Here is a 17447-nt window from a genome sequence, read left to right as displayed (position 1 = left end):
CTGGTGTTCACACAGACCAATAGACATAGGCATCAGAGATTGCCACTGAGTTTGGAAGAAGACAGGAGGAAGAATCACCCCAAATTCGTGGATCTCTGGCCATGCTCCCACACGTGGACACACGTGATGAACCAGAACAACAAGCAGCACTCACAGACTGCCCCTCGCTGCCAGGGTGGGAGCCAGGGAGCAGCAGGGAGCACAGAGGGGTACAGGTCCTGGGGGACACAGTGCCATCCTCCTCTGCCAGGGCTGGGGGCACACACTGGCAGTCCTGGCACACAGCTGCCAGCTGCACGCACATTAATTTCCCCCCACATCTTCAGAAGTTCGTAAACTCCATTTTTAGGATCTGTGTTCTTGGGAACATACAGCAGTTAGGTACACTGGGGCACGATTCTACACACAACAAAGCAGTGGTTTGCAGCAGGACTGCTCTGCTGTTCCCCCCCGTGAGGGGAAAGGCTGTGCTAAAACAACGATGTTGTCCCCAAAGCCTCTCTCCTCACAACACCTCTTTCGTGCCATTTTACTGACACCGAGTCTAAAATAAACATATCAACATAAACATATCAAAACACTAATGCCCTAGAGTAGAAGAATTTGGAAGCAATTAAGAAGCTCAGATTCAAAGATTAAAACGTTTCAGCCCAAATTTGCCCTCCCCTTTCCACTGTCTGAGTGCAAAGCCCATAATCCCACCAAGGCACAGCTGCATGCTGCTGCAGCAATAAGGGATGGTGACAGCAGCACAGGGCTGCTCCGAGCCAGCACTATTGGGGTGAGACTTCATCCTGAGTGCTCACTGCAGGTGCTGTGCATGGCTGCACAGACCCCATCCCACAGACCCCACTGCCATCACTGCTCATTCACCTGTTATCTGAACACTGCCCTTCAAGCATCAATTCCTTTTGGAGCTTCCTAACAGCCTGAGAGCTTCTGGCACCCTTTGCTTCCAGACCTCTGCAACCGAACCACTACCACATTTGCTCTCAACGCAATTGCCCTTCCAAAACTATACAGAAAAGGAAAAGAAGTAACCTTCAGCCCAACATTCACAGAGCAAACCCTTGTTATTAGCAGGAGCTGAAGCACAGCAACAGCTGCGCCGAGCAGCGCACACTCCCTGGGCACATCCCTGCTGGAACTGGAGCTTTCCTCTCACCTGCCAAGGACTTGTAACCAAGAAACCTGGCAATCTTTTGCTGGCAGTGCTCCTGCTCTTCATACGTCAGCAGCTGGTAGATAAACTGCCAAATGACTTGCTTGGCTGGTGTGTCCAGCACCGGGTATACATCCACAATAAGAGTGTCAATGTTCCTGCAAAATGGGAGAGAGAGGGCTGGGCAGTGAGTGCATTCTGAGCTGCACAGCCCCAGCACACAGCTTTGCACCTCCCAATCTGCCTGCAGCTCAGCTGCTGGGATTGCCTCATCATTGGTGCAAGCAGCCCAGGTCATCTATAAGCAGAGTTGTGGGCAAGGAACCGATTCTGGTGGGAGAGATGTGGGGAGTGGGGATGTGCAAGTGGAGCTGATAGGGACAGCAATCTGCAGGGTCTGGCAGCACCTGGCAGCCAGACCATAAAGCCTGCTGTGGGAGGCTTTGTGAGTGTGTATGGGGCAGCATGGATGGGTTGGCTGGCTTGATAGTGAGTGGATGGATGAATGGATGGATGGATGGATGGATGGATGGATGGATGGATGGATGGATGGGTGGATGGATGGGTGGATGGATGGGTGGATGGATGGATGGATGAATGGATGAATGGATGGATGGATGGATGGATGGATGGATGGATGGATGGATGGATGGGTGGATGGGTGGATGGATGGATGGATGGGTGGATGGATGGGTGAATGGATGGATGGATGGATGGATGGGTGGATGGATGGATGGATGGATGGATGGGTGGATGGATGGATGGATGGGTGGATGGGTGGATGAGCACCAGGACATAGAGGTGCTCTGGTAAGGCCTGAGGTATGGGCAGCAGTGGGCAGCTGGGATGAGGGCTGTGTCCTATGCTGTGTGGGGTGAAGGTGGTACAGGGCCTGCTCAGGATAATGGGGTTGAGTGCCCGATGTGGTGAGGAGGGTGAAACACCCAGGGAGAGAAGAGTGTCCCAGAGGGACTGGTCTCTAAGAGCTAGGTCTCAGCTGAGCAAGGCTGGGTCACGGCTAAGGTCAGGATGTTTTTCTACTCAGAAACTCACACAGAAAGCAGTGGTTAAAGTTCAACTATTGCAGCCTTAATGTAGAAGCAATAGCAAGAACTCCATCCAGAAAACTTTGTATTTGGGACTTTGTATGTAGGAACAAATCTGTTGTCTTGATGTTAATCAGTGAACTCCCTCAGGTGTGTGAGGGAGAGCTGAAAGATGACAGTGATTATCTGCTAAGCTGCTCTCTATGTGTGGGTATTCTGCCTTTTCTGTGATGCCAGTCAAAGCACCACCATCCTGACTCCCTTCTGTGCTCACTGCTGGGCAGTGCTGCTATTTGCAAGCAGCAGAAATGTCATGTAGGGGATTTCACCTGCCCTTACCAGGCAGGTACAAGTCACAGCTGGGGCAGGCACACCACTGGGTGATGGACTGGGGCAGCTACAGGCAAGATGATTTGGTCTAGGGGAGCTGAGCAATTTGTTCTGAGTGCTCAGATTCCATCCAGGTGCTTCCAAGCACAAAACCCCCTGGGCTGGGTCTTATTTCCCATTTGCAGGTGCCAGAGGCTGCAACCATGCAGAGGGAAATCCTGCAGGAACAGAGCAGTCTCAGGGGGGCTCTAAGCAATGATTTCTGCTTTATCACCTCAGTGTGCTGCGCAGTGTCCCCAGTGGGTTCATTCAGCTGGTGCTGGGGGATTCCAGCAGCTCAACTCAGCACCTGCTCTGCTCTGGGTGTGACTCTGGTCACATCAGGTTGGTGCAGCCCCAGCAAATGTTCCTTGGGAGCTTATCGCTGCCAGTGACCTAAATACTGAGGGGTTTGTTGCATTTCATTGCAAAACAGGATTGAGATCCTTATCTGTCTGTATGGAAACAAAGTGCTACATGAAAGCATCAGGACCTGACTGGCTCTGAGCAGCGCATCTCCAGAGCAGGTGCTGAGCAGCTGTGGGAAGGGACAGTGAATATCTCCCAGTGCCCCGAGAGGTGGTACGTCCCTGCTGGAAGGCTGAGGATGAAGGGCAGAGAGCAGGTTGCTATGACACATCCTGAGGCTGGGTTTCAGCTGGGTACAGCTGTGGGATGAGGACTCTGCAGCTGTTCTGCTGCTGAGAAATGCTGAGAAGAGCAAGGAGTTGGGAATGGAGCCTGGTGAGATCAGAGAGGTGGAACAGAACCTACGGCCATTGTGGGGACTGCCAGGCAGCAAGAGAGGATGCAGGGGATGAGGTCACCGTATGGCAGGGGGACAAGAGGTATGGCAGGGGGACAAAAGGTGACCGTGCTGTCCTGTCCGCAGGCAGGACACCCAGTGAGAGATGGGTTCCTGCTCAGCTCTTACCCTGAGAAAAATGCACAGCTCGAGAGAGCAGACAGCAGAGCCTGGCTCTGAGCCTGTAGGCTGAGGGCTGTACTGCTACAGGACTGTCCCTGCTGTGGCCATCACTACCGGCGCTAAGGGAATGGCACTGCTAAGAAGTTACCGATGTTGGAAGAAGCTCTCCAGCGCTTTGCAGATGGTATAGCGCTCAGGTGGGGTGAGCAGGTGCTCCAGCTGCTGGTTGAAGGTCCTCCCTTGAATCTTGATGCTAGAGGGGAGGATCTCTGCCACCCACTGCAGGGAGGTGAGCGCAGAGGAGCTGGTCGGGGAGTCGGCAGAGTCAGAGTCTGCAAGGCGCAGGCAGAGAGAAAAGAGAATTCAACAGGCAGAGGGGCTGGCTGAGGTCATAGCCCATCCTCTGGACAGGACAGGAGGACACTGGGGCTTCTATGTGCCCCCGGGAGCCTGGAAACCAAGCAGAAAGCAGAGCCGTGATCTGCATATGACGGTCCTGCACTGCCCTGCCTGCACGGAGCTGCCCGCAAGCATGACATGCAGTCTGCTTGGCCTTGTCGGGGTCTCTCGGGCCAATACCTGTGTTCCCAATCCCTGCCTGAAGCCTAGACTGCTCACATCTGCTGCACCTCCGTTCTGCAGCTGAAATCCCTCTGATGCGGGAGAGCTCAGAGCACAGGCACCTCAGCTCCACTGAAACACAAATCATGGTGTTCTGGTGCAGGGGTGGTTACCCCAGGAAAAAAAAAAAGACAGATTTTGGCCTCTGGGAAGCAGGAATGGTACTGACACAGGGCCGCTCACCGTGTCACCCTGCCTTGGCTTCTTTCGTGGGGCTTTGAGTGCCACTGCTGTGCACTGATGAGCACTGAGGCTCCTGCTGTTGTTTCTAGGGCACATGCAAAGAAGTGGGTAGCACAGGGCTGCCAACGTGAGGCTCGGGGGAGCCCTCACCGCTCCAGAGGGACAATCCAGTCACCAGTTCCCAGCCCTATGCATCACACAACAGCACCATAATAACACACCGCCCCTCTCCCTGCATTGGGAATGCAGCACTGTGAGTTCTGCAGGACCATGTTCCTGCACCTCACTGCAATCACTGACACAACGCACCGCCTGCTCCCTCCAGCTTGCTCCCAGCAGCAAGCTGAATTATTCATGTCAGCAGTTCTGCACAGCACAGTCCACACACAGCCGTGATAGCTGCACAGCGACTATGGATGCACGGGGTTGGATTACTCCAGTCAAGTACACAGCACAGACTGCATGTGAAGGACACTGGAAAGGGCTGTCAAGGACGATCACACAGTGCAATGAGCTGCTGGGCAGCAGCCAAGCCCAGGATTCAGCCTGACCACAGAAAGCCGAGAAGCAGCCCTGCAGGTAGTGGGGAGCAGCAGGCCAGTACCTTCAGTGCCCTGAGCCCACGGGCATTGGCAGCTCCCCATGGGCACAGGGAGTTTAGGAACTCCTGAATTTGGGGTTCCTGACCCTCAGGGCACCCCCTCTGCAGCACACTTACCGCTGGAGAAATTGACGATGCCCTCTTCCACCACCAAGGTGGGCATCGCCCCGCTGCCCTGCAGCATCGACACCACCTTGTCATGAGAGCAGTTCCTGCAGGGCACAGAGAGCTGGGTCAGGACCACCCCATTCCTTGCAGACAGCCCCTACCATGCCCCGGCTGCAGCTCCCTGGCTCTCTTCTTGCTGGATCTCAGCTGAGATCATGCTGCATCACCGCACCCACAGTGAGCAATGGGTGTGGGGTGTGCATCCACAGCCCCAGCAGGTGAATGTCACATGTAAGCCATAGCACTGGGGGACTCTGCCTGTCCTAACTGCATGGAGAGGATGCGAAGTGGATGATAAATACATCCCTGTGAAGGGCACAGGTTGACCCGGGGCACTGCCACTGCAGTGTAGGCTCAGAGAACAGCCTCTGGGTGGGTATGCTCTGTTCTGGAGCTGCTGCATCAGCCAACAGTTTGCTGGATCAGCTGAAATGTAAGAGCTGAGCACTGCCAGTAGCAGCATCAGATGTTTAACCTTTAAATATTCATCACTCTCTTATCGTGTAGTCCATCCTAACCCTTTGCTCTTGCTTTTCTTTGCAGAAAGCACAACCTGGTGAAATACAGGCTGCTGCCACAGCAGCAGTGATGTAAGAGGACAAGCAAGGCTGGGCTGAAATACTCCTCCGACACTCAGTTTTCATGAAAGAATATTACAGGAGGTGTCTATATGGGGCAACATCCCTCACATCCCACAGCAGATAGCTCTGAAGGATGCTCATCTCTGGCTCCTATTCTGTGAGGGTGAGTAATGAACACCACTGCACCCACTCCCACAACAGCACAGTCCTTCCAGGAGCCACTTACCTCATGTCCAGGCCATTAAGAAATAGGATTCGGTCTCCAGGTTTGAGTGCAGCCTTCTCGGCCGGACTCCCTGCAGGCAGAGGGAAGGAGTGGGGCTGCAGCTGCTGCCCCCAGGCTGGGGTCTGTCCCATCCCTTCCGTGCCTTCTGTGCCCCAGGGCAGGGACCCTGAAGCCTTGTAAAGCTCCTTTGCTATATTCTAGCAAGCAACAAACACTTAGCACTTCTGTTTCAGGCCATAGATAGCTGGGTTGGTCTGAGCCTGGTGGCCAGCAGGATTCTTACCTGGCAGAACAGACTCGATCCACACTGGTGCATGTCCGCGCAGCGTGAAGCCAAAGCTTTTGTTGCCTTTGTAAACTCGCACCGTCCTGCAGATAGAAAATCAAATGTGACATCAGAACACAACAAACGTTGGGCTCTTGTTTCCTTCCCGAGCCCCACTGGAGCCCCTCTGTCTGGGTACCTCCTGCACTGCTCATCGAGTCCCTTTGGTGCCCTCCTAAGGGACACCCCTTGTTGACCCCTGGGACGAGGACAGCGTGCTGCCACTGTGGCCACTGAGCAGACGGGGTCTCTGCTGGGACTTTTAGATCCAGTTACAGCTTTTGCAAGCTAAAGCTGAATGCACATTAACATGAAGGCTGCAGCACAGGGGAGGTGGGGACGCTGGAGATGGGAGCTGGAGGAAGAGAGCCTGTGAGCATTGATTGATATTACTGCATTCATAAAAACACAGCCCAGGGCTTCAAATCAAATGTGTTTTTAAAGTGAAGCATGGGCTATAATACATTACATAGAATAAGAGAGACTGAGGGGCAAAGATCCCAAAGACTGATGAGAAAAAAGTGAAATTTGGTGAGGAAATGTTGGAAAGAGCATCAGGAAATCCTCCCACTTTTGAGAGAGCTTCCTGGGGTAGGTAAGAGCACTGGGACCATTCACAACCAGGAAACCACTATAGGAACCAGTTTTACACTGGAAGAAAGATGCGTTGGAATTGAATTTTGGAAAAATCATAGCAACAAATTTTCCTCACAGGGAGGTGTGCTGTGGTCAAACACCCTGAGGGTAACAGATGGAGGCAGGGGAATGACTTGGAGCAACCACAATGGCACAGGACCTCCCCAGGAGCAGTCCCTGCCCCTCAACAGACCCCATCCCGCTCTGCTTGTCTGTGAGATGGGGCACAGCAGCAGTCAGCGCCAGCGCAGCAGGGCAGCTCCATGCTATGAACTGCAGGGGTCTGGCCATCTGGGCAGCGGGAAGTGGGTTAATCCCCTGCGCAGCCATGTCCTGCCTTCCTCCTGCTGCTGCTGCCTGGCACCCAGACACCGCTGGGGCAGAGCAGGGAGACGTGCACAGCCTGCTCCGTGCTTGGCAGTGCGTGCCATCAGAGTGGCCAAGCATCCCGCATACCAGCCGGCGTGGCCAGGCATCCTGCAACCCACCCAGCATTCCACCATCCCTTCAACCCTCTGAGTGCCAGCTCACCTCCACACACAGCTTTGCAACGGCAAGGGGACAGAAAAGGTGACCTAGATCCAGGACATGGAGTGCAAACTTGCCCACCCTTCAAGCAAGAAGCTCAGCCTCATCCCAGGAGGGTTTCACCCATCCTGTGCACAGAAGACATCCCCATTCCCAGCATCTCCCCCATGCTGCCATCCACACCAAACACACCCAGGCAGCACCCAGAAGCCGTATTACCTGCGCGCAGCCCCCGAGGCCACATTGCTGGTGATGAGCGAGGTGGTTTTCCGCAGGCTCTTGCTGAGCTCCTCGTGGCTGCGGGGCACAGAGCTGGCACGGGTGGACACGAGCAGCCGCTCCTGGTGGTCCTCGCTCCGGCTGCGCCGCAGGCGGTTGCTGTGCTGTTCACTCTTGGAGCGGCACAGCTTGCTGATCAGGCTCTGTGACACCACCTCATCGAAGCGCTGCCGGTGTTTTTTGGGGATGAAAATCCTGGAAAAGGGGCAAGGAGAGCAGAGAGTGAGGATGGGACTGAGGCGGTGATGGCACAGAGCTCTGCATCCAGCAGTGCCTAGAAAAGGAGAACTCCAGTCCCTTGTATGCCCTCAGCCTCAGCACTGCCTGCGAGCACCAGGAACACGGGATGCCAAGGATACAGGGACGTGGGCACACCATGGATGCTGGCTGCATCTCCTGCCCTATCCCATGCACAGCTCCATGGGGTGAGGAGGTCGGAGCTCTCTGCAGCACAGCGTTATGCAGAGACCAATCACAACAGCTCCATTCCTCCATGATGCCCCATCCCAGACCCTATTTGCTACTCGTCCTGGTGGGCCAATGGCAAGGTGCAGCTCAAGCCTTGCATGAGTTGTTTTTCACCCAATTATGGCCCAGCAGCCAGCTCTACAGAGAAGACCTCTCTCTGCCTTCGTCCCTGTTACAGGCTGCTCCCAATGACCCTGGCAGACCCACGCACACTGCAGGACCTAAGTGAGGTGTTTAGTGTCCCCGCATGGCTCTTCCTGCCCACGTCCCCCCTGCCCATCCCCACAGCACTTGTCTGGGGTGTCGCACACCTCCAGCACTGCAACACATGGAGATGCTTTTCCTTCCTCTCTTTTTTCCTTTTCCCATCACAACTGTGAAACACTGACACCCCATTCATCTCCTCCCACCTTTTCCATTTGCACATTTAGGGGCTTCTGGAGGAGCTGTTATCTCCTGATGTTTCTATAGCAACTCTAACTGTTGCACCCAAACTGCATCTCACTGCTGCAGCTGTGCCCGCTCCATATGCAGCGCAGCTGGCATGGCTCTTTACTGCACACACCTCATCCCATGGACATGCTCTCTACGTTAGCAGGGAGCAGGGATGTGGTGTCACCACCCTGCACCTCAGGACTGCATCTTATGGGGTGGCTTTGATCCACAGCAGGATGCAGACAGCATCTGAAGAGATCTGGGCTGGGGATACTGAGTGATCCACAACCCTGGGGCATCTTCTCTAAAGGAATCTGAAAGGCAGGATGGAGTTGAAGGAGGAGCACAGATACCGAACCTCTGAGACCAGGACACAGCTGTTTGCACCCAGGGAAAGGCTGAGCCCAGTGGCACAGCCCGTGCCCTCCTGCTGGGGTGGAGCAGGCAGAGCTCACCTGGCCCCAAGGCCGACAGATGTTCACACGTAGTGCCAGGTGATAATTTAAAATTAGTGAACACACCGGCACGATTCACAGCCAATCTGTGATGAGGCAACAATGAGAAATGCAGTGAGAAATGAGCGCAGTGCTGCTAATAAGCAGCTCCCCAGCTGCAGGCAGGCAGCAGTGGCTGGGGCCAGGCTGAGCCCCACTCCCCTCCCAAGGGCAGAGATGCTCTGCTCTCATTTCAGCTGGACGAATGAGATCGGTCCCACAGCTTCCCGCAGGGCTGCCCCACTTTGCCGGGGTGGTTCCTTTGCCTGGAGGCTGGCAGAAAGGAGAACGGAGTAGCAACACACCACAAGCTCAAAGCAGGCCCAGAGACACCTTTTTTTTATGGACTGACTCAGTGCTAGCAGTGAAACTTGGTGCTATCAGGGAGAAGAGCTTAATGATAGTAATAATAATCCTAATAAGTGCACAAAAGGTCTTCTTCCAAAACCCTTAGCAGAACATCCTTGGGATGGGCACAGCACTTCTCAAAGCTCTGCACGGAGGTGTTTTAGAGCTTCAATGGCATGCCATGTGGTGAGCGCTCAGATCTGTCCTTAACAAGTGACCCAGCATCCAGGCAGCACATGGGTGGCGTTGGCTGATGTGACACCAGCACCGACCTGACTTCCTCCCTCTCCTCTTCCTCCTGTGGTCTGTCAGCACCGCCCACATTCCCTGTTGGAGTTCAGGTGGGTGAGGTGCCCCCAGCCCTGGGCTCGGTGACTCTGCCAGCACCCAGCCCTGCAGAGCACTGCCAGCCCTTCTCTGTCATACCAAGACACCTTTGTCAGTACTAAGTCTGAATCAATACAAATTGAGGGCATTTTCCAGGCCAGGAGATGTCCCCAAGGGCCATGTGCTCCCACAAGGCCAGGAAACGCGGCCGGCAGAGCCTGCCCTGCCTGTCCCCAGCTGCTCTGATGCTCACTTGGGCACAGCACGCTTGGCACAGCTCAGCCTTTGTCCGTCTCATTCTTTAAAACCCACAGAGAGCTCATTTGCAGCTTATTTCCTAATGGATATTCCCACTGCACCTGTGAGGGACTCCCTCCTGCCCCGCAGCCCAGCGCCCACCCCACAACCAGGCAGTGCCTCCCAGGAGCTGTGGTGGGTGCTGAGCCCTGTGCCACACTCCGCAGCACGCACAGCTCAGTGCCCTCACCATAGGCACCGTCCGGTTACAGTACCCAGCCACAAGCTCTGCACCCCACAGCACCCCAAGCCATCCGTGTGTTGCGTGCACAGAGCCAAAGCAGACCCCGATGTGCAATTCCCAGCCCCCAGCCCCAGTGTTCCTTTGAGCTTCGCCCCACGTTCCCCGGCTCCTCGCGCCCCTGGCAGCTGGGTCCCCTCGCATGGCCGTGCATCGTGGGGACACCGCAGGAGCACAAGCCCCACACGGTGCACCCACCCTCAGGCACAGCACGGAGTGCAGACGTACCGAAAATGCCGAGAGAAGCTCCGGTCCTTCCCCATTTGTCCAAGGTGCAGCGGGAACAAAAGGAGACGCTTCAGCTCCGCATGCAGCTGAGGCTCAGCCCCGGCTCACGCCCACGACGCCGGCTCCAGCCCCGCACGGTGCCAGCGGGCACTGCCCTGGCACCCGCCGTGCACGCAGAGAGCGGACAGATGGGCACGGCCCTGTGCCTCCTCCTCGCCCCGCGCCGTGCCCAGCGCTGGTTTCACTCTGCCTTCTCCCCAGTGCCAGCGCTGCCCCAAAACTCGGCTCTGAAGCCTTTTTGCTTTCCCTAACCCTGCGGTCTGTGTGATTTCTAGCTGGATCTCTCTGGGAAGGACGCTGCACAGAAAGGAGGGCACGGCTTCGCGCCGAACTCCGGAGGGATGCCTCGCTGGTGCTAATTAGTTGACTTCTAAGTGCTTCTGTTTAAATTACATGCTGCCGTAATGGGTGAGAAACCTTAAAGGCAAGCAGTGATTGCGTGGGTTCAGCCCTGCTTGCACACTGCACCCACTGGACCCATCCCTGCAGCCCTGGGGCCCGGCAGCAGCACCAGGACCAGGATCTCAGCTCTCCTGCAGATGTAGAGCACTGAGGAGCACTGCTTCCCCCTGGGGTGCCACAGCCACGCTTGGAAGCAAGGATAGAAGATAAAACCCTCTATTTTAAATGCCACCGTCTTGAAACACGGCGTTTGATACAGAGGATGTGAGGCTTTTGGAGCTGAAGAAACGAGAGAATCTCCAGGCAGCAAAGGAGAAAAAAATGAAAAATGTATGGCTTTGCTTCAAAACAGCTATCAAAGAGCAGACCTTAACTGCATCCCTAGTGCAGAAAGCATATCCCAGGGTGGATGAAAACACTGAGCAACACTGGGATTATGTCTGAACTGTGCCATACCAATGGCTCGCAGGCCAGAAAACACCTCTGCCCCAAGAGCAAGATGCAGTGCCCAATGTCACATGGTTCTGAGACAGAAAACTTCTCCCATCCAACAGGAGTTATGGCATCGCACAGATCTCAGAGCTCACCTACTTCTCCCCCCCCTGCATCTCTCTCCCAATATCTCCATAGTGCTCAGTGCTGTGACACCAGGACAGCCGGGTCACCCCGCACCCTGCAGCACACACACAGCTGGGGGATGGCCGTGGCTGCCCCCGAGCACAGAGCGGTGCATTCCCACCATGGATTTTCTGTGCACACAGGGCTGAATCCCCGGCCCCGCAGCCGATGGTCGATAATCGCTCGTTGGGCCGCAGATGTGCCGCAGATGTGCCTGCAGAGCTCATTAGAGGGAATGGGGCCCTTCCTCACCACAGAGCCGCACAGCCCCTCCCAGCCGGGTCCCACCCCGGGCACTGCTGATGACTGCTGTGTACTTCAGTGTAGGAACACCAGCACAAACCATCTTCTGTGATGTGTTTGAGATCCCAAGCACACCTCAGGTCACAGAACTGCTTTACAAAACTGAAGTTGCACATCGGTGGTGTTGTGAATGCAGGCAATGCATTCCAGCAGCAGCTTGATTTGTCAAACCAAATTAGTCCCTTTACAGGACATTTTGCACCATGACCTTTTGGCCCATTTGAACCTGACTGCAACCAACAGAACTCCGCTCCCAACTGGTGTCCCACTGGTGGCACATTTTCTCCCTAACTCCTGTTTGGGCCATAGGACACATGTCCAACTATCAGATTAGGGATTTTTCAAAATGGAAGCAGCCGAGAGCCACCTCCTCTCCTTCAATCACCTCCTGCTGCCCACTTTGTGGCAGTTCTGCCCTGCAGAGCAGCACAGCACTGCTGCACCATACACCAGTGGTGCCCCAGCCTCAACCAGACCAAGAGCTGTCCGTGAGGGCATGCAATCTTGGGGAGGGGGCAGGCATGGCAGCAGCACAATGTGTCCTGTATAAACCCTGATGGATAAAGTGAGATTTCTCATATAGAGGTGGCCACAGATGGCTGCAGCATTTTAATACGGGGAGAAACCGAGTGATGTTATTGCTGTGAAAAACAAGCTGGGACAAATAGATTGTCTTGGAAGCATTATTAAAATGAGCTCAGTGGAATTTCTCTGAGATGAGAGAACCCCCAGCGGGCAGCAGTGTGTCTGTGTTGGGGATCAAAGGGGCTGCAGGCAGAACTGCAGCACTGAGAGTGACACTGGGGCTGCCTGGTGCCCCCCAGCAGGAGCTGGGAAGGAACAAACTTGCAACAAAGCACAGCAGAAGGACTTACAGGAGCCCCACGGCACGCAGCAGCCTGAACAACCCGATGGGTTCCTGCACCTGGGGTGTGCACCAGCATATGGGCACATCCCGCTGATCGCATCCAGGTTAATGGGACGGTGCCTGTGCGCAGGGCATCGGAGCTGGAGTGGCATGCACAACTTTTAGAACATTGAAGGTCAATGGGGGGAGTGGAGATCTGTGCTCAGAGCTCCACAGTTCTGTTGCCCATCTGTTTGAAACGTGTTTCAAACCTCAGTGCCACTGCTGTGAGCTGAAACAACACTGACATGGACACTGGGACACTGCTGGCGTGGGAGGAAAGGCACAGGGCACAGCAGACAGCAAGGGGAACATGGTGTTCGGTGAGCTCCTAACCTCTGAAATGCAGCGAGGATCCTGTCTGCATCACTTGGCTCTGAGTCAACAACCCTGGCACTGCAAGGTGCCCAGAGCAGAGTCGGAGCAATTCCCTGCCTGAACCAGGGAAGAAGAGCTGAAACCCAGGACCCACAGCTGCCCTCAATATCCCATGTGGGGCAGACATGAGGAGAAGAAGAATGAACCCCTGGGTCACAGCTGGGCTCTGGAGCCCACAGGTGACAGAGGGGCACAAAGTGAGAAGAAATTTTCCTCTCCCCCACCCTACAGAGCGTCTGGCATTGGCAGTTCCTATGCACTACGGCTGCTAAGAGTTGATTAACTTTTCACATACCTCCTTTTTGCAGTGCTAGATCCCGGAATTAAGCAGCTTTCCAACCGTTCCCCTCCCAGCCCCCTAGAATCCCAGGAAGGGTCCATTGTTACTCACCCGAGGCAGCTCATCTTCCCCCCGTGCCGCTGGTGTTCATCATTCCTGAGCAGAACTACAATTGTGCACTTTTACTACAGCCACCAACCATATGGGCAGGGGATCTGCGCACAGGGAGGACCCGGCACAGCACGTGCATTATCCCTGCTATCCACAACCCAGCGGATGAAGAAAATGTCAGCAAATTAAAATCTGCGGGAGCTTAATTCTGGGCAAATGGGATGAAATCCATTTGAGCTGAAGAGGAAAAAAAAAAAAAAAAAAGCAACTCGAAAAAGCTCAGCCTGAGGACAGTGGGAGGAGGAGCGCTGCCTGCAGCCCCAGGTCCCAGCGTTGTGCTGAGCCTGGGGGTCTTGGGTTACACTGCACAGCAGCACGGAGCTGGGCAGGGGGATGTGCTGGGAAGGAGGAGAGTGGCAGCCAGGTCCCAGAATAAACACGGCGCTGCAGGAGAGATCCAATCAGACCAGCACCAGGGATGTGCTGGCTGCTTAGCTCTGCACAGCCACAGTCATCCCCTGTGGGTCACTGTCACTGCTGCCACCCTGCACCCTGATGCAGGACTCAGCCGGTCTGCTGGAACCCAGGGCTGATGGCATGGGGAGCACTGGGAACCCCCAGCATCCCTCACATCACCCCCCAACATCCTCCCTTCCTGCCTATGGGCACTGCTCTCAGCTGCCCCATGCTAAAGGAAAGGTTGGTCTCACTGTTTCCCCACCTGCTTTGTAGGGCTGTGGGCAATGGGGGGGTTGCACAGCCATGAGGGTCTGGGGCACCTCTGCCATGGGGCTGAGCCCTGAGCCCTGTGGAAATAACCCGAATATGTTCTCAGCATCCTACACATCCAACACACACAGGAGCTTCTCAGCACCTTTGGGTGAGTTATTAAAAGCACTAAAAGCTCTTGCTCAGCAGCAAACCTGCTTGATGCTGGACTCCGGGGTAAGCAGCTCATGTTCTGCACAAACAGCAAACACAGAGCTGCATGCAGCTCCCACCAGTACATCCTCAGCTGGGAAACCTCATTTCCAAAGCAACTTTTTTTTCCTTCAATTCATTTCATTAAGATTAGACGGTAAATCTTTTCCCTAAGCTAAATATTTCATTTTCATTAAACTGAGATGAGTTGCCCGATTCTCCACGCATCCTGCCCCAGCTCCAGAGCCAACCTCACACACAGCACGGGGGGAAAAGCACCTTGGGATGGGGACAGCAGCACCACTGCTGGGATGAGGATGTGCCAGGAAAAGCGTGCCCATGGCAGAGGGTCTCGGGTCCAGAGGGAAATGGAAAAACTTACTGCAGTCCCATCTGTGGGGAAAATAAAAAGCCGTATAATTCTCCAGGTGGTGGCTCCTTGTGCCCCTCTGAGGGTACCTCGGTGGGGTCTGATCTGGAGGTGCCAGGGGTTCCTGGCTTCAGAGGGCACCCACCCTCCCACTTCAGGACCTCAAGAGCATGGCAGATACCCTGGCACAGAGATGTTGTTATGGTAACAGTAATATCTTGCAATTCCACTGATTAAAGCAGGAATTGGAAAGCCAGGCCCAGAGCAGGGCCAGATGGAGACCTGATTCCCTAATGGCCACTGTCTCAGCCTGGCTGTAATCCCCGCCACGTGCCCGCGTGCTGTCCCTGGCCCTGTCCCCATCCTTGGACACAACAAGAGCAGCACAGCAGTGTGGTTGCATGTTCAGGTCCCCATAACACAGACACTCTGCCAAGGCACAAGAAGTGCTGGGGACCGTAGGGACCCCCAGCAGAGCGATACCATGGCAGCCCTGGAGGTGGGAGGTGGCCCCCAGCCCTGCGCAGAGCCCCATGCCCCCACAGCCCTGCCAGGGAGGCTGACAGCATGAGTGATGTCAGCCAGGCAGTACCTGATGCTGTCGATGAGGTGCTGGTGGGACTCCTGGGTGAGCAGCATGCACAGGGCACAGGCCAAGCACTCCACCCTCCGCTCGGCTGCGTACTGCTTCAGCGCGGCGAACACCTGCTCCTTGAGCTCGGGCTGGTCCCCCAGGATGGCATCCACCTGCAGCACAGAACAAAGGGGCGCTGAGAGGGGACAAGTGTGAGTACAGGGCACAGATCAGATCTGACTAGGGGCAGCATGCGGGCAATCAGTGGGAAGGGAAGCAGTGTGGCAAGGAAAGCGAAACTTCCGTCACTTGGCATCTCACGCACATCCCCAGTTCCATTGCACTGCATGCTGTAAGCACTGCATAAGGGACACTATCATGATAAGCCCACAGGGCCACCAGGACCACCAGGGAGGTGGCCACAGGAACCGTCCCCCTGCCATGGATGCTGGGTGCCACCAGCTTGGTGACAGCCACCACGTGCTGTACATTTCAAGGTTACTGAATCTGGGACAGAACAGCAGCTGCTCCCTATGGATGGCTCTACACACTTTTCTGTCTCAAGGTCCAGTGCAGTGAGGACGAGGAATGTGGTGTTTCAGTGAGCTTATTGCTGGGCCAGTTCTGTTATGTTTTCTCCCAGGTTGAGGCTGAGGTGCCGTGCCCAGTGCAGGGGACAGATGGTGACACTGACCTCAACTGAGACCCCGAGCAACTTTTGGTGATAGCCACACACAATGCTCAGCAGAGGCAGCCCAGCTCCAGCCCTACAAACACCACCTGGGCACTGTTAGAACAGAAGCAGTCAGCAGGCAGTGGATCTGCACACGGGGCAGTTCCTGCAAACCCACAGCTCCGTGCCTATCTGTGAGGCTGTAATAGGAATGCCGACTAAGGGGGTCTGGCCCACGGATCTCTTTAGGAATGCTTTGTTCCTGTATTAGCTTGGGATCAAAAAACACACAAGCCTAGTTATTTTCATAACAGCATTTTAAAAGGCTGCTTTGAAATGGAAATTAGAAAGATTAAAAAAAACAACTGCGATCAAATTCATAATTAGCGCAGGGTGATGTTTGGTAAATTACCCACTAGGCAGCATTTAGGAGCACAATGAAGATGTCACTGCAGCACTGTTTCTCCCTTTTCACAGTAGGACTGCCTGGGGACGCTCAGGCAGAAGGAGGACACTCAGGAAATGTTGATGTGATCCCATAGAGCAAAAAGAACGAGCACCTGGGATCCACACCCAAAGCTCCTTATAGCCCTCATTTATTCTCTCAGCAATAGTTGCAAGATGGGATTGTGTTGGACCCTTCTCTCTGGCACTGACGACTGTAGAAGTCTTTTCCAACCCAAATATTCCTACGATTCCATGAATTCACACCCATCAGCCTGCCTTGGGTGTCCTCGTGTGGGTGTGCCAGACACGGGATGTGGGGAGCGTGGTGCTGAGCTCCATCTGGGTGCCCCTCTCACACCCCATCTTTACCTTTTTGCTGAACTCCTGCGCTTTCTGCTTCCTCTCCATGCGCACAGCAGCAGCGCTGGGGCCGAGGTCCCTCTGCGGCCGCAGCAGCCCCAGCCGCAGCGCTCGCCTATTGCAGGATGCCAGCAGCTCGGCCGCCGCCTCGGCACTGCGCACAGCCACGCCGTCCACCTCCAGCAGCAGGTCCCCAGGGGCGATGCCGCAGGTGGCAGCAGGAGAGCCAGGGGCCACACTGGCCACACGAGGGGGGCTGCCGCTCACCAGCTGCAAGCCCAGGTGTGGGGCCGGGGGCAGGTCGGCACGCTGCAGCCGGGACAGCACGCCGATGCTGGGGGGCACGGAGCTGCAGCGCCGGGCTAATGCCAGCAACGCCGGGCAGCCCAGTGAGGCGACGGGCTGCCCCTCCAGCTCCAGCACCTCGTCGCCCGGGCGCAGCCCTGCCGCTGCTGCACTGCTGCCTTCCTGCACCCACAGCACGTAGCAGGGCCCGCTGCCACCCAGAGAGAAGCCGAACGCCTCTGGCCAGCCTTGGTTGGTCGTCGGCAT

General features: G+C 55.4%; 1 protein-coding gene and 1 long non-coding RNA gene across 3 annotated transcripts in view; one reads left to right on the top strand and one right to left on the bottom strand.

The window, feature by feature from the left end:
* Nucleotides 1-14901, top strand: part of LOC146543237 (uncharacterized) — a 26967-nt gene extending 12066 nt beyond the window's left edge. Inside the window, exon 4 of the long non-coding RNA XR_014886868.1 lies at nucleotides 5622-14901. This is a non-coding gene — a long non-coding RNA (uncharacterized LOC146543237). The remainder of the gene's footprint in view (nucleotides 1-5621) is intronic.
* The window catches only part of GRID2IP (Grid2 interacting protein), a 25930-nt gene extending 8483 nt beyond the window's left edge, over nucleotides 1-17447 (bottom strand). Inside the window, exons 1-8 of one of the 2 annotated variants that reach the window (XM_085237922.1) lie at nucleotides 16905-17447; nucleotides 15434-15588; nucleotides 7594-7848; nucleotides 6169-6254; nucleotides 5886-5955; nucleotides 5028-5122; nucleotides 3654-3837; nucleotides 1166-1320 (exon numbers count right to left, since the gene is read on the bottom strand). In XM_085237922.1, coding sequence (XP_085094048.1) covers nucleotides 1166-1320; nucleotides 3654-3837; nucleotides 5028-5122; nucleotides 5886-5955; nucleotides 6169-6254; nucleotides 7594-7848; nucleotides 15434-15588; nucleotides 16905-17447 — 1543 coding nt within the window. Of the gene's footprint in view, nucleotides 1-886; nucleotides 909-1148; nucleotides 1321-3653; nucleotides 3838-5027; nucleotides 5123-5885; nucleotides 5956-6168; nucleotides 6255-7593; nucleotides 7849-15433; nucleotides 15589-16904 lie in introns of those variants that run through there. The other variant, XM_085237923.1, reaches the window with a different exon arrangement.

Source organism: Meleagris gallopavo, chromosome 16, assembly GCF_905368555.1.
Source record: "Meleagris gallopavo chromosome 16, MGAL_WU_HG_1.1, whole genome shotgun sequence".
Classification (NCBI taxonomy): domain Eukaryota; kingdom Metazoa; phylum Chordata; class Aves; order Galliformes; family Phasianidae; genus Meleagris; species Meleagris gallopavo.
Note: the sequence above shows the minus strand (reverse complement) of the source record. Positions and strands in the feature narration are given on the sequence as shown.